Source organism: Neoarius graeffei, chromosome 7 (assembly GCF_027579695.1).
Source record: "Neoarius graeffei isolate fNeoGra1 chromosome 7, fNeoGra1.pri, whole genome shotgun sequence".
Lineage (NCBI taxonomy): Eukaryota > Metazoa > Chordata > Actinopteri > Siluriformes > Ariidae > Neoarius > Neoarius graeffei.
Genome location: NC_083575.1, coordinates 51047154 through 51063107, shown reverse-complemented (window position 1 = coordinate 51063107; position 15954 = coordinate 51047154). Strand labels below are relative to the sequence as shown.

At 44.9% G+C, this 15954-nt stretch overlaps 1 protein-coding gene across 1 annotated transcript in view; it reads right to left on the bottom strand.

The window, feature by feature from the left end:
• Nucleotides 1-15693, bottom strand: part of pyroxd2 (pyridine nucleotide-disulphide oxidoreductase domain 2) — a 37903-nt gene extending 22210 nt beyond the window's left edge. Inside the window, exons 1-3 of the mRNA XM_060925894.1 lie at nucleotides 15292-15693; nucleotides 7956-7975; nucleotides 7780-7873 (exon numbers count right to left, since the gene is read on the bottom strand). Coding sequence (XP_060781877.1) covers nucleotides 7780-7873; nucleotides 7956-7975; nucleotides 15292-15415 — 238 coding nt within the window. The 5' untranslated portion in view covers nucleotides 15416-15693. The remainder of the gene's footprint in view (nucleotides 1-7779; nucleotides 7874-7955; nucleotides 7976-15291) is intronic.
• Between the last annotated feature and the right edge of the window lie 261 nt (nucleotides 15694-15954).

The window sequence follows — 15954 nt, the reverse complement described above, 5'->3', positions numbered from 1 at the left end:
GACATTTTGTGGTCTGTGAGTGAGGATGTCCAAAATTCATGAGCAGGGTGAGGTGGTTAATCCCAGATTGTTAAGTCAGTGCACTAGTTTGTAAGCAATTACAGTATTGAAAGTGGAGCTGAAGATGACAAAAAGCATCCTGACATACATGTTTGGATGTTCCAGGTGGGACAGGGTTGTATGAAGTGCAATGGAGACTGCATCCTCTGTAGATCTGTTCTCCAGATGGGCAAACTGGTGGCTGTCTAGATCTATTAGGATGATGTCCCTGACATGGGATAATATAATCCTCTCAAAGCTTGCTTACTTACTTGCTTAAGGCAGTCCGTCATTGCTGACGATGACGTCACTCCTGTGTGTCCGCATGTGTCCTGCTGTGGGTGATTAGACCAATTCTTGATTTGCATGTCCGTCCGCAGACGCCGCATGTGTGTTCACCTATGCTGTTTGGGGGCTGATGTTGCCATCTTCTTCTCTCCTCGCACTGCTGATTGTAGCCGGATGTGAATGTGGCAGTTCCTGCAGCGCATTCCTGACGCCACCTGCTTCTGTTCGCAGCAATTTCCTCTAGGCGCTGAGGCTGCATGCCACATTTTTTAAGGTTTGCCTTCAGGTTGTCCTTGAAGCATTTGTGCTGCCCCCCAACAGTTCATCTGCCATTGGAGAGTTCCCCATACAGCATGTGTCTTGGCAGGCGGTTGCTGGGCATGCGGATGATGTGGCCAACCCATCTGAGCTGCCTCTGGAGGAGCAGTGTTTCCAGTGGCTCGATGTCAGCCCTGCGGTGAATCTCGGCATGTGGAACCTTGTGCCACCACTTTAGTCCAAGTATTCTTTGGAGACATCTCATGTGGAACTGCTTGAGCATGCGGATGTGCCGCCTGTATGATGTCCAGGTCTTGCTAGCATATAGCAGGATTGACAGGCAGATGGCTCTGTACACTGCGACTTTTGTTTTGATTGTAAGGTCTTTGTTGAGGAATACCCTGCCCACAAGTCCCTCAAAGGATGAGGAGGCAAGGCCGATGCGCCTCTGCACCTCATCTGTGATGTCACCTGTGATGCTGAGCACCGATCCTAAGTAGGTAAATACTGGAACATTCTTTAACGCTGTGTCTTTGATGGAGAACGTGGCAGGCTCTGTGCCTGGCTGACCCTGGTCCATAGCTTCGGTCTTGTCGCAGTTAATGAGAAGACCAGCTCGTGTGTAAGTGTCGTCCAGTGTGTTTAGGTTTCTCTGAAGCCCTGCGGCTGTGGGGCCGGCAATGGCAGCATCGTCTGCATATTGTAACTCCAGTATGTCCTCGTGTGTGACTCTCGTGTGAGCTTTCAGCCTGCGCAGGTTGAACAGGTTGCCGTCCAGCCGGTATGTGAGAGAGATACAGTCCTCTGGCTTAATCTGCTGCTTAGCTGCCAGCATCACAGCGGCGAGGAACAGGTTGATGATCACGGGAGCGATAACACACCCTTGTCTAACACCTGTGCAGACTTGGAAGGGGTCAGACTTGCTCCCCCTGCCCATGACCCTTACCATGGCTCCTTCATGCAGACCTTTTGAGAACTGTCAGGAACTTGTCAGGGCAGCCAAATCTCTTAAGCACTTCCCACAGTAGCGGCCTGTTCACTGTGTCGAATGCCTTGGTTAAGTCTATAAAGACTATGTAGAGATCTTGGTGCTGCTCCCTGCACTTCTCCTGTACCAGTCTGAGTACGAAGATCATGTCGACGGTACTGCGATCCTTTCTGAAGCTACACTGACTTTCAGGGAGGACCTCTTCTGCCACGGCCTTGATGAGTCTCAGAAGCATGATCCTTGTGAGCACTTTGCCCACACTCGACAAGAGTGAGATGCCACGACTGTTGCTACAGGTTGCTCTGTCTCCCTTCTTCTTGTAGATACTGACAAGGTCTGCATCTTTCCATTGCTGTGGGACACAGCCTGAAGTCCAGCAAGCAACAATGAAGGAGTGTAGACAGTGAGCAACTGCTTCGCCACCATACCAAAGAATTTCACCAGGTACCTCATCAGGGCCTGCTGCCTTGTTGTTTTTGAGGGAGTTCACTGATGATCACACCTCTTCAAGTGTAGGAAGATCATCTAGGCTTTCCATTACTGGAAGCTTTGGGACATCATCCAGGACACTGTCATCGACTTCTGTGTGTCTGTTTAGGAGTTGTCTGTAGTGTTCTGCCCAGCGGGCCAGGATGGCGGATTTCTCAGTTATGAGAGTTGTTCCATCTGCGCTTCGGACAGGGAAGTGTGTGCCTCGTCTCGGCCCATATGCAGCCTTGAGAGCACAGTAGAATTGTTGCTGGTTGCCTTTGTCCGCATAGCCCTGTATTTCTGTGGCAAGGCGGGTCCACCATTCGTTTTTCATTTTCCTTAGTTCTCGCTGTACGTGGGACCATACTTCAGCTAGCCTGGCTCTGTTGGCTGGAGATGGGTTCCTGAGGACGGTGGCGTGAGCAGTGTGTTGCTCCGTTAGGAGGATACGTATGTCCTCCCTTTGTTCGTCAAACCAGTCTCTATTCCATCTAGTAGTGGTACCGAGTACTTGGCGTGAGGTGGTGTTGAGGCATCCTCTGTAGATCTGTTCTCCAGATGGGCAAACTGGTGGCTGTCTAGATCTTTTAGGATGATGTCCCTGACATGGGATAATATAATCCTCTCAAAGCACTGATTACTGAGAACAAGGGTTGGGGCCAGGGCAACAGTCATTATGGCTGTTAGCTGCTGACATCTTGGACACTGGTACAATGGTGGTGGATTTAAGCCAGATGGGGACGACAGCCTGTTGTAAGGAGAGGTTGAATACATCAGCGAACACCCCCGTTAGTTGGTCAGTGCATGACTTCAGGGTGCGGCCCAATACCCTGTCCGGTCCTGCCGCTTTGGTGATCTCAATTCTCCACTGAGTGGATTTCACTTGGTATTTTTGTAAGACGAGTGCATGATCCTCCTTGAGCAGGGACATTTGAGCCCCCACGCTGCTGTTCTGCATGTTCAGGCCTGGTTCAGGGTGTTAGGGAGTGATCAGTCATGGCTGATCTGTGGGGTGCTGCTCTTGTAGTCTATTATGGTTTTAATTCCCATCTACATACTCAGGGGTTTGTTGTTTTCAAAGTGCCCCTCAATGTGTTGTTTGTACCTGCATTTAGCCTCTCTAATGTTCTGCTCCAAGTCCTTCCAGGTATTTCTGTAGGCTACCATGTCACCTGTTCTGAAGGCGGCATCTCAAGCCCTGAGCAGAGACTGCACATTTACGTCCATCCGCGGTTTCTGGTTCGGAAATACCCCGATAGATTTAGTGGTTAGTACCATCTCAGTACAGAAGTGTATGTAGGCCTGGACAGCCGAGGTATAATCCTCCAAGTCTGTCCCCTGTGCAAACATTTCCCAGTCTGTTTTCAAACCAGTCCTGCAGTACTGAGGTAGCATCCCCACTCCAGAATTGGACAGTTTTAACAGCTGGTCTTGTTCTGCTGATTAGAGGTTTCTAGGATGGAGTCATTACCAATGAAATGCTGCCTGATAAACTGAGGTATGGAGATGGTGCAGCTTTCTATGCTCCAGAGATGTTGGTGTAGACTTAGTCCAGAATATTTTTGTCTCTGGTCTGGATGTTAACATTCTTGTGGAGTTTGAGCAGCACTGTCCTTAGTTCTGGGTGGTTAAATTCTTCTGTCACAATCACAGCTCCCTCTGGATGTGCATTCACTTGGTTGCTAATAGTGCTGTGTAGTCCTGTCTGCTCAGGAAACAGAGCACCCTGCTAGTTCAATGGCCATGTCAGAAATGGTGCTGTCCAGCCAAGTCTCTGTAATGATCATCGCACAGCTGTCTATGCTATGCGATGTAATCCTCAGTCTTATTTTGTCCATCTTGTTAATGAGTGACCGGGAATTAGCAAGGAAGAGCAGGACTGGTCTGTGTGGATTAATGCTTAACCTTGCTTATTGGCTACTTCTCTTACCTTGCTCGGCTTTCTTTTCCCGTGCAGCCTCAGACACTTCTGGGATGGGCTTCTCCGGCCCACTTCTCTGGTTCTACCTGACACAAAAGTTCCAGTGGAGATTCAGATTATACTATTTTTTTATAAACTGACTTATTTTGCTGTTTTACAGCAAACACTGTACATGTACTGATTATATTACTGAGACAAACAATGCCTTTTGAGGTGAGTGTGTGGTCATTTAGCAATGCAAAAGTGATAGTAATAAACTGCCCTTATGTGTTAGTAATATTAAACTTGTATCTCCAGTACAAACCTAAAAACATCAGACACCAAACAGATTGGAGTTGAAGAGCTGCATTTGGAATAAGGGACTGGCAGTGGTATTCAAACCATAGGGAGGATACAGCAGAGCTGATGGTGTTAAACAGAATGGATTTTAAGCTTAATGTTTTTAAACACTGTTAATTCTGACTTTAGTGTAGAGATGTAATATGTATCTGCATTGTGTGTACATGGCAATGCACAGTCATAAAGAAATATCTGGTGGGAGGAATTGGGAAGCATCTCATACAGTACGTTCACACATAGGCAGGGTCACTACAACAGTTTCCACCAATTACTGTGGGCCCGGTTAATAAAACAAAAGAAGATTGATAGATATGCTAATACATTAAAATGCAATGCAGTAATAGAAAAAATCTGGACATTAATCTAAAAACAACAGGTGATGGGGCTGGTAAGGATACAGTGGTGCTTGAATGTTTGTGAACCCTTTAGAATTTTCTATATTTCTGCATAAATATGACCTAAAATATCATTAGATTTTCACACAAGTCCTAAAAGGACATAAAGAGAACCCAGTTAAACAAATGAAACAAAAATATTATACTTGGTCATTTATTTATTGTGGAAAATGATCCAATATTACATATCTGTGAGTGGCAAAAGTATGTGAACCTTTGCTTTCAGTATCTGGTGTGACCCCCTTGTGCAGCAATAACTGCAACTAAATGTTTCCGGTAACTGTTGATCAGTCCTGCACACCAGCTTGGAGGAATTTTAGCCCATTCCTCCGTACAGAACAGCTTCAACTCTGGGATGTTGGTGGGTTTCCTCATATGAACTGCTCGTTTCAGGTCCTTCCACAACATTTCAATTGGATTAAGGTCAGGACTTTGGGTTGGCCATTCCAAAACATTATCTTTATTCTTCTTTAACCATTCTTTGGTAGAACGACTTGTGTGCTTAGGGTCGTTGTCTTACTGCATGAGCCACCTTCTCTTGAGATTCAGTTCATGGACAGATGTCCTGACATTTTCCTTTAGAATTTGCTGGTATAATTCAGAATTCATTGTTCCATCAATGATGGCAAGCCGTTCTGGCCCAGATGCAGCAAAACAGGCCCAAACCATGATACTACCACCACCATGTTTCACAGATGAGATAAGGTTCTTATGCTGGAATGCAGTGTTTTCCTTTCTCCAAACACAACGCTTCTCATTTAAACCAAAAATTTATATTTTGGTCTCCTCCGTCCACAAAACATTTTTCCAATAGCCTTCTGGCTTGTCCACATGATCTTTAGCAAACTGCAGACGAGCAGCAATGTTCTTTTTGGAGAGCAGTGGCTTTCTCCTTGCAACCCTGCCATGCACACGAATGTTGTTCAGTCACTACGTTTACATGCACATAGAGAGAATCGAATTTCTGCCGTTGCTCGACTGAAATCGAAGTTCAAAATGCCATGTATACACCTTAATTCGGCTGAAATTGAACCGAACTTGATTTCTCGGAATCGAGCTACACGACCTAGTTTATGCGATTTCTGCCGAGCTACTTAGTGCATGTATACCCTATCGAGCTAGTTGTCGAGCTACTTCCAGAAGTGACGAGTGACGAGACCACAAGCGGGAAACACAACAGCCTCGGTCGGCATGACAACAGTGGTAGCGAGCAGCAGAAGAGGTCAGGAGGAACAAACAAAGAAGAGAAAATGGCGATGTAGAGCTCTCTGAAGTGTGGGTGGAGCACAGAGGACGGCAGGACAAAGCTTCTGGTACTAATAGGCTTTTTATTGTCAGACTTTTCAGTTTAACAGCCTACTTTTATTCTTGAGAGAAAAACAAACAAACACACACACACGCGCGCGCGCTGTGTTCTAGTCCCGGGATGAGCTTTCCCCTCTGCTCTCCCTCTGCCTCCTTAAGTAGGGCGCGGTTACTGGGAAGACACACAAACACAGGTTAATTACCGTCAGGTGAAGTGATTCTGCCACTCACCTTCCCTGGCTCCGCCCTCCTGTCACAGACCGGCGCTTGACCACGCCCCCCACTGCCACAGGCAAGCAGAAACGTGCACTTCTGGAGCAATGAGGAGACAGAGTTCATGCTCATTCAGCTTAAGGAGTTGAATATATTAAAATTCATGGACGGGAGAAAAACGCGCAATGGAGAACACGGAACTGATAACTTTGTTTACACTCTTGAATAGCTCTTCTTCATGACGACAACCGGAAGTGTACCAACACGATGGGGCGTGTTGCGCCACCTGTGGCTTGGGTGCACAATGCACCTCACACAATAGCCCGATTTCATTGTGTGCATGTAGGATTGGATTTCTCTGGCACCCTGCTGGGACCTTCAGCTCGATTACCGACAGCAGCTCGATTTGGATGTGCATGTAAACATAGTCAGTGTTGTCCTGATGGTGGACTCATGAACATTAACATTAGCCAATGTGAGACAGGCCTTCAGTTGCTTAGAAGTTACCCTGAGGTCCTTTGTGACCTCGCCGACTATTACACGCCTTGCTCTTGGAGTGATCTTTGTTGGTCGACCACTCCTGGGGAGGGTAACAATGGTCTTGAATTTCCTCCATTTGTATACAATCTGTCTGACTGTGGATTGGTGGAGTCCAAACTCTTTAGAGATGCTTTTGTAACCTTTTCCAGCCTGATGAGCATCAAGAACGCTTTTTCTGAGGTCCTCAGAAATCTCCTTTGTTCGTGCCATGATACACTTCCACAAACATGTGTTGTGAAGCTCAGACTTTGATAGATCCCTGTTCTTTAAATAAAACAGGGTGCCCACTCACACCTGATTGTCATCCCATTGATTGAAAACATGACTCTAATTTCACCTTCAAATTAACTGCTAATTGTAGAGGTTCACATACTTTTGCCACTGACAGATATGTAATATTGGATCATTTTCCTCAATAAATAAATGATCAAGTATAATATTTTTGTCTCATTTGTTTAACTGGGTTCTCTTTATCTACTTTTAGGACTTGTGTGAAAATCTGATGATGTTTTAGGTCATATGCAGAAATATAGAAAAGTCTAAAGGGTTCACAAACTTTCAAGCACCACTGTACGTGACTTATTGCATTTCACACAGACAGTTTTCCATGAATGTGGGTCTTTTACGTTATACACAGAGATAACTGCTTCATGATAGTAAGCTTGTAACAAGAATTTAAACTGTATGAAAGAAACCTGGGTTAACCTAAAATGTTCGGGAAGAGAGTTCCAAATTCTAGTGGTTCTCACAAAAAAATGGGTATTGGTATGTCACAATTCTTCACTTACGAGGACGGAAAGAAATTACATTGTGATTTGCAGTAGATCTAGTTCTCGAGTTACTGTCAATGGAGCGTTTCAGTAATTTTGTGTGATTTGTGCCATATGCTTTGTATTTTGTGTGCTTACATTATATATAAGAAGTGGTATTTTGTGGTTGGACAGAAACGGGCAAGAAAAAATTAGAACATGACTGCTTTGTTTTTCACAAAATCCAGAAACTTTGTGAAATATTGTACCCACCAGGAATGATCTCTTCAGTCACTGCAGCTCCACCAAGAACATTTCTGCGCTCTAGAACTGCTGTTTTTAAGCCCCCCTTCTGCAGATATGCAGCCTGTAGAACAAGGTTCAGGTTTCTCCACAGTGCAGGCAATGCCCATGGTTTATAATTTATGTTTACACCAACAGCTACTTACAGCAATTAGTCCATTGTGTCCTAAGTGAAGAACAGAAAGTTTGGTTAGAGCATTAGATCAAGTTCGAGAAAGTCCTCTGATCAACAGGTTATTAACTTACTGAGTGTTCAGAGGTGGGTTTCCAAAAATGCTAAGTACTTCGTGATCTCATTCATTGGAATGTCCTTTAATTAACAAACTAACAACTAGCATAGTATGTAAACTCATATGTGAATCAACAAGGAACCTGACCTATTCATTATTCACTAGTACTTTATTTAGAGCTTGCATGCAGTTCTACTTCAACAAGACAGATGGCACTAATTACTATACAAAAAACAGTTCACATTTACATGACATATACAGGAAACATACTAGTTTTGTGGTGCATGAAAGAAAGCGCAGCAGACAGGCTTCTTCCATCTCTGACGTTGTCTCATTATTTTCATAAAACTTGAGCTACGGTTCCACACTGCCATGTGATAAATAATCAAGCCCATTTTATTACCCTCCAATTTGGTTTGTTTATGTCAACAACTTCTTTTGAGCACAATGTCATTACAATAGAAACCAATGTGATTAAGACTGAGGATGGCCATACGGGCACACAGATCGGATCTGATCACTTGCAATATGTAATGTGGACAGTCGATGAAGAAGCTCGGATTCAGATTGGATATTTTAAAAAATCGGATTTGGACTGGGGCGGCACGGTGGTGTAGTGGTTAGTGCTGTCGCCTCACAGCAAGAAGGTCCGGGTTCGAGCCCCGTGGCCGGCGAGGGCCTTTCTGTGTGGAGTTTGCATGTTCTCCCCGTGTCCGCGTGGGTTTCCTCCGGGTGCTCCGGTTTCCCCCACAATCCAAAGACATGCAAGTTAGGTTAACTGGTGACTCTAAATTGACCGTAGGTGTGAATGTGATTGTGAATGGTTGTCTGTGTCTATGTGTCAGCCCTGTGATGACCTGGCAACTTGTCCAGGGTGTACCCCGCCTTTCGCCCATAGTCAGCTGGGATAGGATCCAGCTTGCCTGCGACCCTGTAGAAGGATAAAGCGGCTAGAGATAATGAGATGAGATGAGATTTGGACTGACAGTGTGAACCAGTGGCATTGTTAGACCCTATCACTCAGGGCTATAGCCCTGGGTATTTTGGCCCTCATAAAAAAAGTAAAAGATTAATAGAAAACAACTGACTGAAACAGATAGGAACTTGACTTGCAGCGTCTGAAGATGGAGGGGGGAACACGGGGGAAATGGTAATGGGGGGCATAATTGAGTGCTGCACAGTGTGCATTCAAAATTTTGGTAACCACCAACAGAAGAAGAACATTCAGAACTGGTTGGAAGATGACTTAAAAACACACACACACACACACACACACACACACACATAATCCACTATTCTTGAATTTTTCAAGATGAAAACAGATGGTAAGTCATCAACCATGGGTGTATATCAACAACATAACCTGTTGAATTACGTTGATGCACAAAAACCACTCTGTGTAGCTTCGTTATCTTGAATTTACAGCGCAGGGTCTGTATGATTAGTGTGCCAGGCTAGCTCAAAAGTTTGAGTATCTACAGTGGCGATCTATTTGCCCTGACTAAGCTTATTTAACAGGTCAACAACAATTTGTGTTCATGTCAACACCAATAGTTACTCTGACATAATTTATTCATGTGTTTTAATGCTACATGTAGTCTACGCAGAACCAGCCAGACTACCATAGCATAGCCAGCCTTTGGTATATTAGTCACACATAAGGATAAAATAGTTCTTTTGTTTTGCCATGCAATATTAATGTCAACATAAATTTGTGTTGTCCAGACACCACATATGAGCTGCTGCAGTCAACTGAGCCTGGATGCATTGGAAAAAATGGTGTGTGTGTGTGTGGGTGTGGGTGGGTGTGTGTGTGTGTGAGAGAGAGAGAGAGAGAGAGAGAGAGAGAGAGAGATTTATATGATCATAGTCTTGTGAGATGGGATGTCATCTGGGATTTTGAATGTTGCAATATAATAATGTAGCTTACAATTGGTGTCTTTGTGGTCCTAAAGGAGAGATGTGTGAGTGAGAAATTATATATTTTTATTAAACTGATGATTAAATTTTATTAGTGATATTTAATAGTCAATTGACATAGGCTTCAGTTTCCTGGGACATTATGCTGAAACTTAATAAGGAGACAGAAACTGAAGTCAACTACATAAATTTAAAAAGGGCAGTGCAAAAATCAGTAATAAAGATGTCATAACCTTTTGAATGTGTGTGGGTGATAATATTTCTTGTAAACTTAGAAATAACCTCGCCAACCTATCTATGCCAACCTCCCTTAAAAAATACTAGCCCCAGGAAAACTTGACTTAGCCCCTGGTCTTTTCAGTAGCTAGAAACGGCCCTGGTCTGAGCACAGCCTTAGTGGAACCTAGTGGAACCTGTATTGATGAAGACCAGCCACTAGGTGGAGCTGTTTGACAAATGTCATAATGAAGGATCCCGTTTCAAGTTTGTTTTCAGGTGCACAAGTGTAGTGGATAATATACGGTGAAATTCTACATTACATCAATAGACACAAACATACATTATCAATATAATGGCACAGTTTAGACAGTTGCGCAATTGTTCTCAGGCTTCATCAAACACCATTTCAAATACATGAATTTATATCCGTGAAACATCCAATCCCACAGGTTACTGTGTGTGTGTGTGGGGGGGGGATCTCATCTCATCTCATTATCTCTAGCCGCTTTATCCTGTTCTACAGGGTCGCAGGCAAGCTGGAGCCTATCCCAGCTGACTATGGGCAAAAGGCGGGGTACACCCTGGACAAGTCGCCAGGTCATCACAGGGCTGACACATAGACACAGACAACCATTCACACTCACATTCACACCTACGGTCAATTTAGAGTCATCAGTTAACCTAACCTTGGACTGTGGGGGAAACCGGAGCACCCGGAGGAAACCCACGCGGACACGGGGAGAACATGCAAACTCCGCACAGAAAGGCCCTCGCCGGCCACGGGCTCGAACCCGGACCTTCTTGCTGTTAAGCGACAGCGCTAACCACTACACCACCGTGCCGCCCGGGGTGAGGGATGATAAGCAAATTGTATTTAAAAACCAGTTTCGTGGCGTTAAACAAATTCACATGGACCGAACAGGTTAACAAAGATATAAAAGGTTGTTAGCTTTTCTACTTACACTGCAGAAAGTTCATTATTTATTTGATTCAAATATATACATCAGCTCGGGCGGCACAGTGGTGTAGTGGTTAGCGCTGTCGCCTCACAGCAAGAAGGTCCGGGTTCGAGCCCCGTGGCCGGCGAGGGCCTTTCTGTGTGGAGTTTGCATGTTCTCCCCGTGTCCGCGTGGGTTTCCTCCGGGTGCTCCGGTTTCCCCCACAATCCAAAGACATGCAAGTTAGGTTAACTGGTGACTCTAAATTGACCGTAGGTGTGAATGTGATTGTGAATGGTTGTCTGTGTCTATGTGTCAGCCCTGTGATGACCTGGCAACTTGTCCAGGGTGTACCCCGCCTTTCGCCCATAGTCAGCTGGGATAGGATCCAGCTTGCCTGCGACCCTGTAGAAGGATAAAGCGGCTAGAGATAATGAGATGAGATGAGATTTGGACTGACAGTGTGAACCAGTGGCATTGTTAGACCCTATCACTCAGGGCTATAGCCCTGGGTATTTTGGCCCTCATAAAAAAAGTAAAAGATTAATAGAAAACAACTGACTGAAACAGATAGGAACTTGACTTGCAGCGTCTGAAGATGGAGGGGGGAACACGGGGGAAATGGTAATGGGGGGCATAATTGAGTGCTGCACAGTGTGCATTCAAAATTTTGGTAACCACCAACAGAAGAAGAACATTCAGAACTGGTTGGAAGATGACTTAAAAACACACACACACACACACACACACACACACACACATAATCCACTATTCTTGAATTTTTCAAGATGAAAACAGATGGTAAGTCATCAACCATGGGTGTATATCAACAACATAACCTGTTGAATTATGTTGATGCACAAAAACCACTCTGTGTAGCTTCGTTATCTTGAATTTACAGCGCAGGGTCTGTATGATTAGTGTGCCAGGCTAGCTCAAAAGTGGCGATCTATTTGCCCTGACTAAGCTTATTTAACAGGTCAACAACAATTTGTGTTCATGTCAACACCAATAGTTACTCTGACATAATTTATTCATGTGTTTTAATGCTACATGTAGTCTACGCAGAACCAGCCAGACTACCATAGCATAGCCAGCCTTTGGTATATTAGTCACACATAAGGATAAAATAGTTCTTTTGTTTTGCCATGCAATATTAATGTCAACATAAATTTGTGTTGTCCAGACACCACATATGAGCTGCTGCAGTCAACTGAGCCTGGATGCATTGGAAAAAATGGTGGGTGTGTGTGTGGGTGTGGGTGGGTGTGTGTGTGTGAGAGAGAGAGAGAGAGAGAGAGAGAGATTTATATGATCATAGTCTTGTGAGATGGGATGTCATCTGGGATTTTGAATGTTGCAATATAATAATGTAGCTTACAATTGGTGTCTTTGTGGTCCTAAAGGAGAGATGTGTGAGTGAGAAATTATATATTTTTATTAAACTGATGATTAAATTTTATTAGTGATATTTAATAGTCAATTGACATAGGCTTCAGTTTCCTGGGACATTATGCTGAAACTTAATAAGGAGACAGAAACTGAAGTCAACTACATAAATTTAAAAAGGGCAGTGCAAAAATCAGTAATAAAGATGTCATAACCTTTTGAATGTGTGTGGGTGATAATATTTCTTGTAAACTTAGAAATAACCTCGCCAACCTATCTATGCCAACCTCCCTTAAAAAATACTAGCCCCAGGAAAACTTGACTTAGCCCCTGGTCTTTTCAGTAGCTAGAAACGGCCCTGGTCTGAGCACAGCCTTAGTGGAACCTAGTGGAACCTGTATTGATGAAGACCAGCCACTAGGTGGAGCTGTTTGACAAATGTCATAATGAAGGATCCCGTTTCAAGTTTGTTTTCAGGTGCACAAGTGTAGTGGATAATATACGGTGAAATTCTACATTACATCAATAGACACAAACATACATTATCAATATAATGGCACAGTTTAGACAGTTGCGCAATTGTTCTCAGGCTTCATCAAACACCATTTCAAATACATGAATTTATATCCGTGAAACATCCAATCCCACAGGTTACTGTGTGTGTGTGTGTGTGGGGGGGGGGATCTCATCTCATCTCATTATCTCTAGCCGCTTTATCCTGTTCTACAGGGTCGCAGGCAAGCTGGAGCCTATCCCAGCTGACTATGGGCAAAAGGCGGGGTACACCCTGGACAAGTCGCCAGGTCATCACAGGGCTGACACATAGACACAGACAACCATTCACACTCACATTCACACCTACGGTCAATTTAGAGTCATCAGTTAACCTAACCTTGGACTGTGGGGGAAACCGGAGCACCCGGAGGAAACCCACGCGGACACGGGGAGAACATGCAAACTCCGCACAGAAAGGCCCTCGCCGGCCACGGGCTCGAACCCGGACCTTCTTGCTGTTAAGCGACAGCGCTAACCACTACACCACCGTGCCGCCCGGGGTGAGGGATGATAAGCAAATTGTATTTAAAAACCAGTTTCGTGGCGTTAAACAAATTCACATGGACCGAACAGGTTAACAAAGATATAAAAGGTTGTTAGCTTTTCTACTTACACTGCAGAAAGTTCATTATTTATTTGATTCAAATATATACATCAGCTCGGGCGGCACAGTGGTGTAGTGGTTAGCGCTGTCGCCTCACAGCAAGAAGGTCCGGGTTCGAGCCCCGTGGCCGGCGAGGGCCTTTCTGTGTGGAGTTTGCATGTTCTCCGCGTGGGTTTCCTCCGGGTGCTCCGGTTTCCCCCACAGTCCAAAGACATGCAGGTTAGGTTAACTGGTGACTCTAAATTGAGCGTAGGTGTGAATGTGAGTGTGAATGGTTGTCTGTGTCTATGTGTCAGCCCTGTGATGACCTGGCGACTTGTCCAGGGTGTACCCCGCCTTTCGCCCGTAGTCAGCTGGGATAGGCTCCAGCTTGCCTGCGACCCTGTAGAACAGGATAAAGCAGCTACAGATAATGAGATGAGACATCAGCTCCACCTTACTCATCTGATTTGCATGTGGTTTTACAGCTAACAGGTTTTGGTTATGTATATTCAAAACCCTGGAGGGAAAAAAAACCTCCATAGTTATTCAAGCTCTGGGTGAAACCCAACAGTAACACATTACACATTTGCACTCTCAGAACATGAACAGTTCATTTATTACAGTCAGAGTGAACATCCATCCATCCATTATCTGTAGCTGCTTATCCTGTTCTGCAGGCAAGCTGGAGCCTATCCTAGCTGACTATGGGCAAGAGGCGGGGTACACCCTGGACAAGTCGCCAGGTCATCGTAGGGCTGACACAGAGACACAACCATTCACACCTATGGTCAATTTAGAGCCACCAATTAACCTACCCTGCATGTCTTTGGACTGTTGAGGAAACTGGAGCAGACACGAGGAGAACATGAAAACTCCACACAGAAAGGCCCTCACCGGCCACTGGACTCGAACCCAGAACCTTCTTGCTGTGAGGTGACAGTGCTAACCACCCAGGGTGAACATATTCTCTTCTTTTCTGTGCATCTCTTCCAAACAAATGCACTGTAAACCCGAATAAGTTGAGTTTACTTAAAAAAATTGAGGAAAGTGGTTGCCTTAAAAAAAATAAGTAATTATTAATGATTGAATTGAGTACCTTAAACTTAACAGAAGATTGTAAGTTTAAGGTACTCAATTCAATCATTAATAATTACTTATTTTTTTAAGGCAACCACTTTCCTCAATTTTTTTAAGTAAACTCAACTTATTCGGGTTTACAGTGTGTGATGATTGTTAGAAATTGTTGATTGGCCTCGCAATTATTGTCAACTGTTTATAATTACTGTGTATTTGTGTCTGTTTCTGCTGTTTAAGTCTCTGATACCTTCGGACTGTGAATTGTCTGTTTTGACTTTGGGCTCGTGTGGCTTTTCTCCAGACTCGGGCCAAAAAATAACTAATCACAGCTTGTTCATTAGATCTCTGATCATGGGGGCGATCTGGAAACAGTCACCAAGCAATACCTAATGTATGAAGGCCTAATTCGTTATTCGGTAAAATGAATCGGTATCAGGAAACCCACCCAGCCCACACTTTTTGTAATCCAGTGCATTTATCATGCTACAGGGTGCTGAATAATAACTGAGCTGAGAACAGCGTGGCCTACTACACGCCCGAGCTGCGCATGAAGCTCAGAGGCACCTACCTGCACCGATTATCAGCGCGTCGTACTGGGGTTTGATCGCAGTGCTGTGGCTGGACCTCCACCCCGTCTCCACACTGTTCAGCGCTGCCCTCCGAATGCGACCAGCTCGCAGAGCTACAGCCATCTCCGCAACCAGAGGCTTCACAAACCGATCTGAAGGTCTGGTGCACACTAACGGACTTTCACCTCTGAACCGAGTTTTAAAGCATGGGAGATCACAGACATACCGACAGATGTAACCGATTTTTAATATTTTAATGGCAAACCCCCCCACACCACACGATTCAGTCGAGACACAGGACCACACTCTTGGCGATTACAGAGAGCGATTTCAGGGTGGCGACTCGGAGGACTCGGGATCTCAGACAAACTCGCTCTCCAAGTTCAGAACAAGAAAGGCGGAGCGCGCGCTGAGAAAAATAAGAGTGCAGCGCGCGCCCTTGCCACTGGGAACAGCTGGCGCTCGGGGGGCGGGGCACACCGTCTGGACACCCGCCCATTTTATAGTGTGAGCTGGAGGTGGGCTCGTTCTGCAGGCAAGCTGGAGCCTATCCCAGCCGACTACGGGCGAAAGGCGGGGTACACCCTGAACAAGTCACCAGGTTATCTCAGGGCTAATACATAGACAACCATTCACACTCACATTCACACCTACGGTCAATT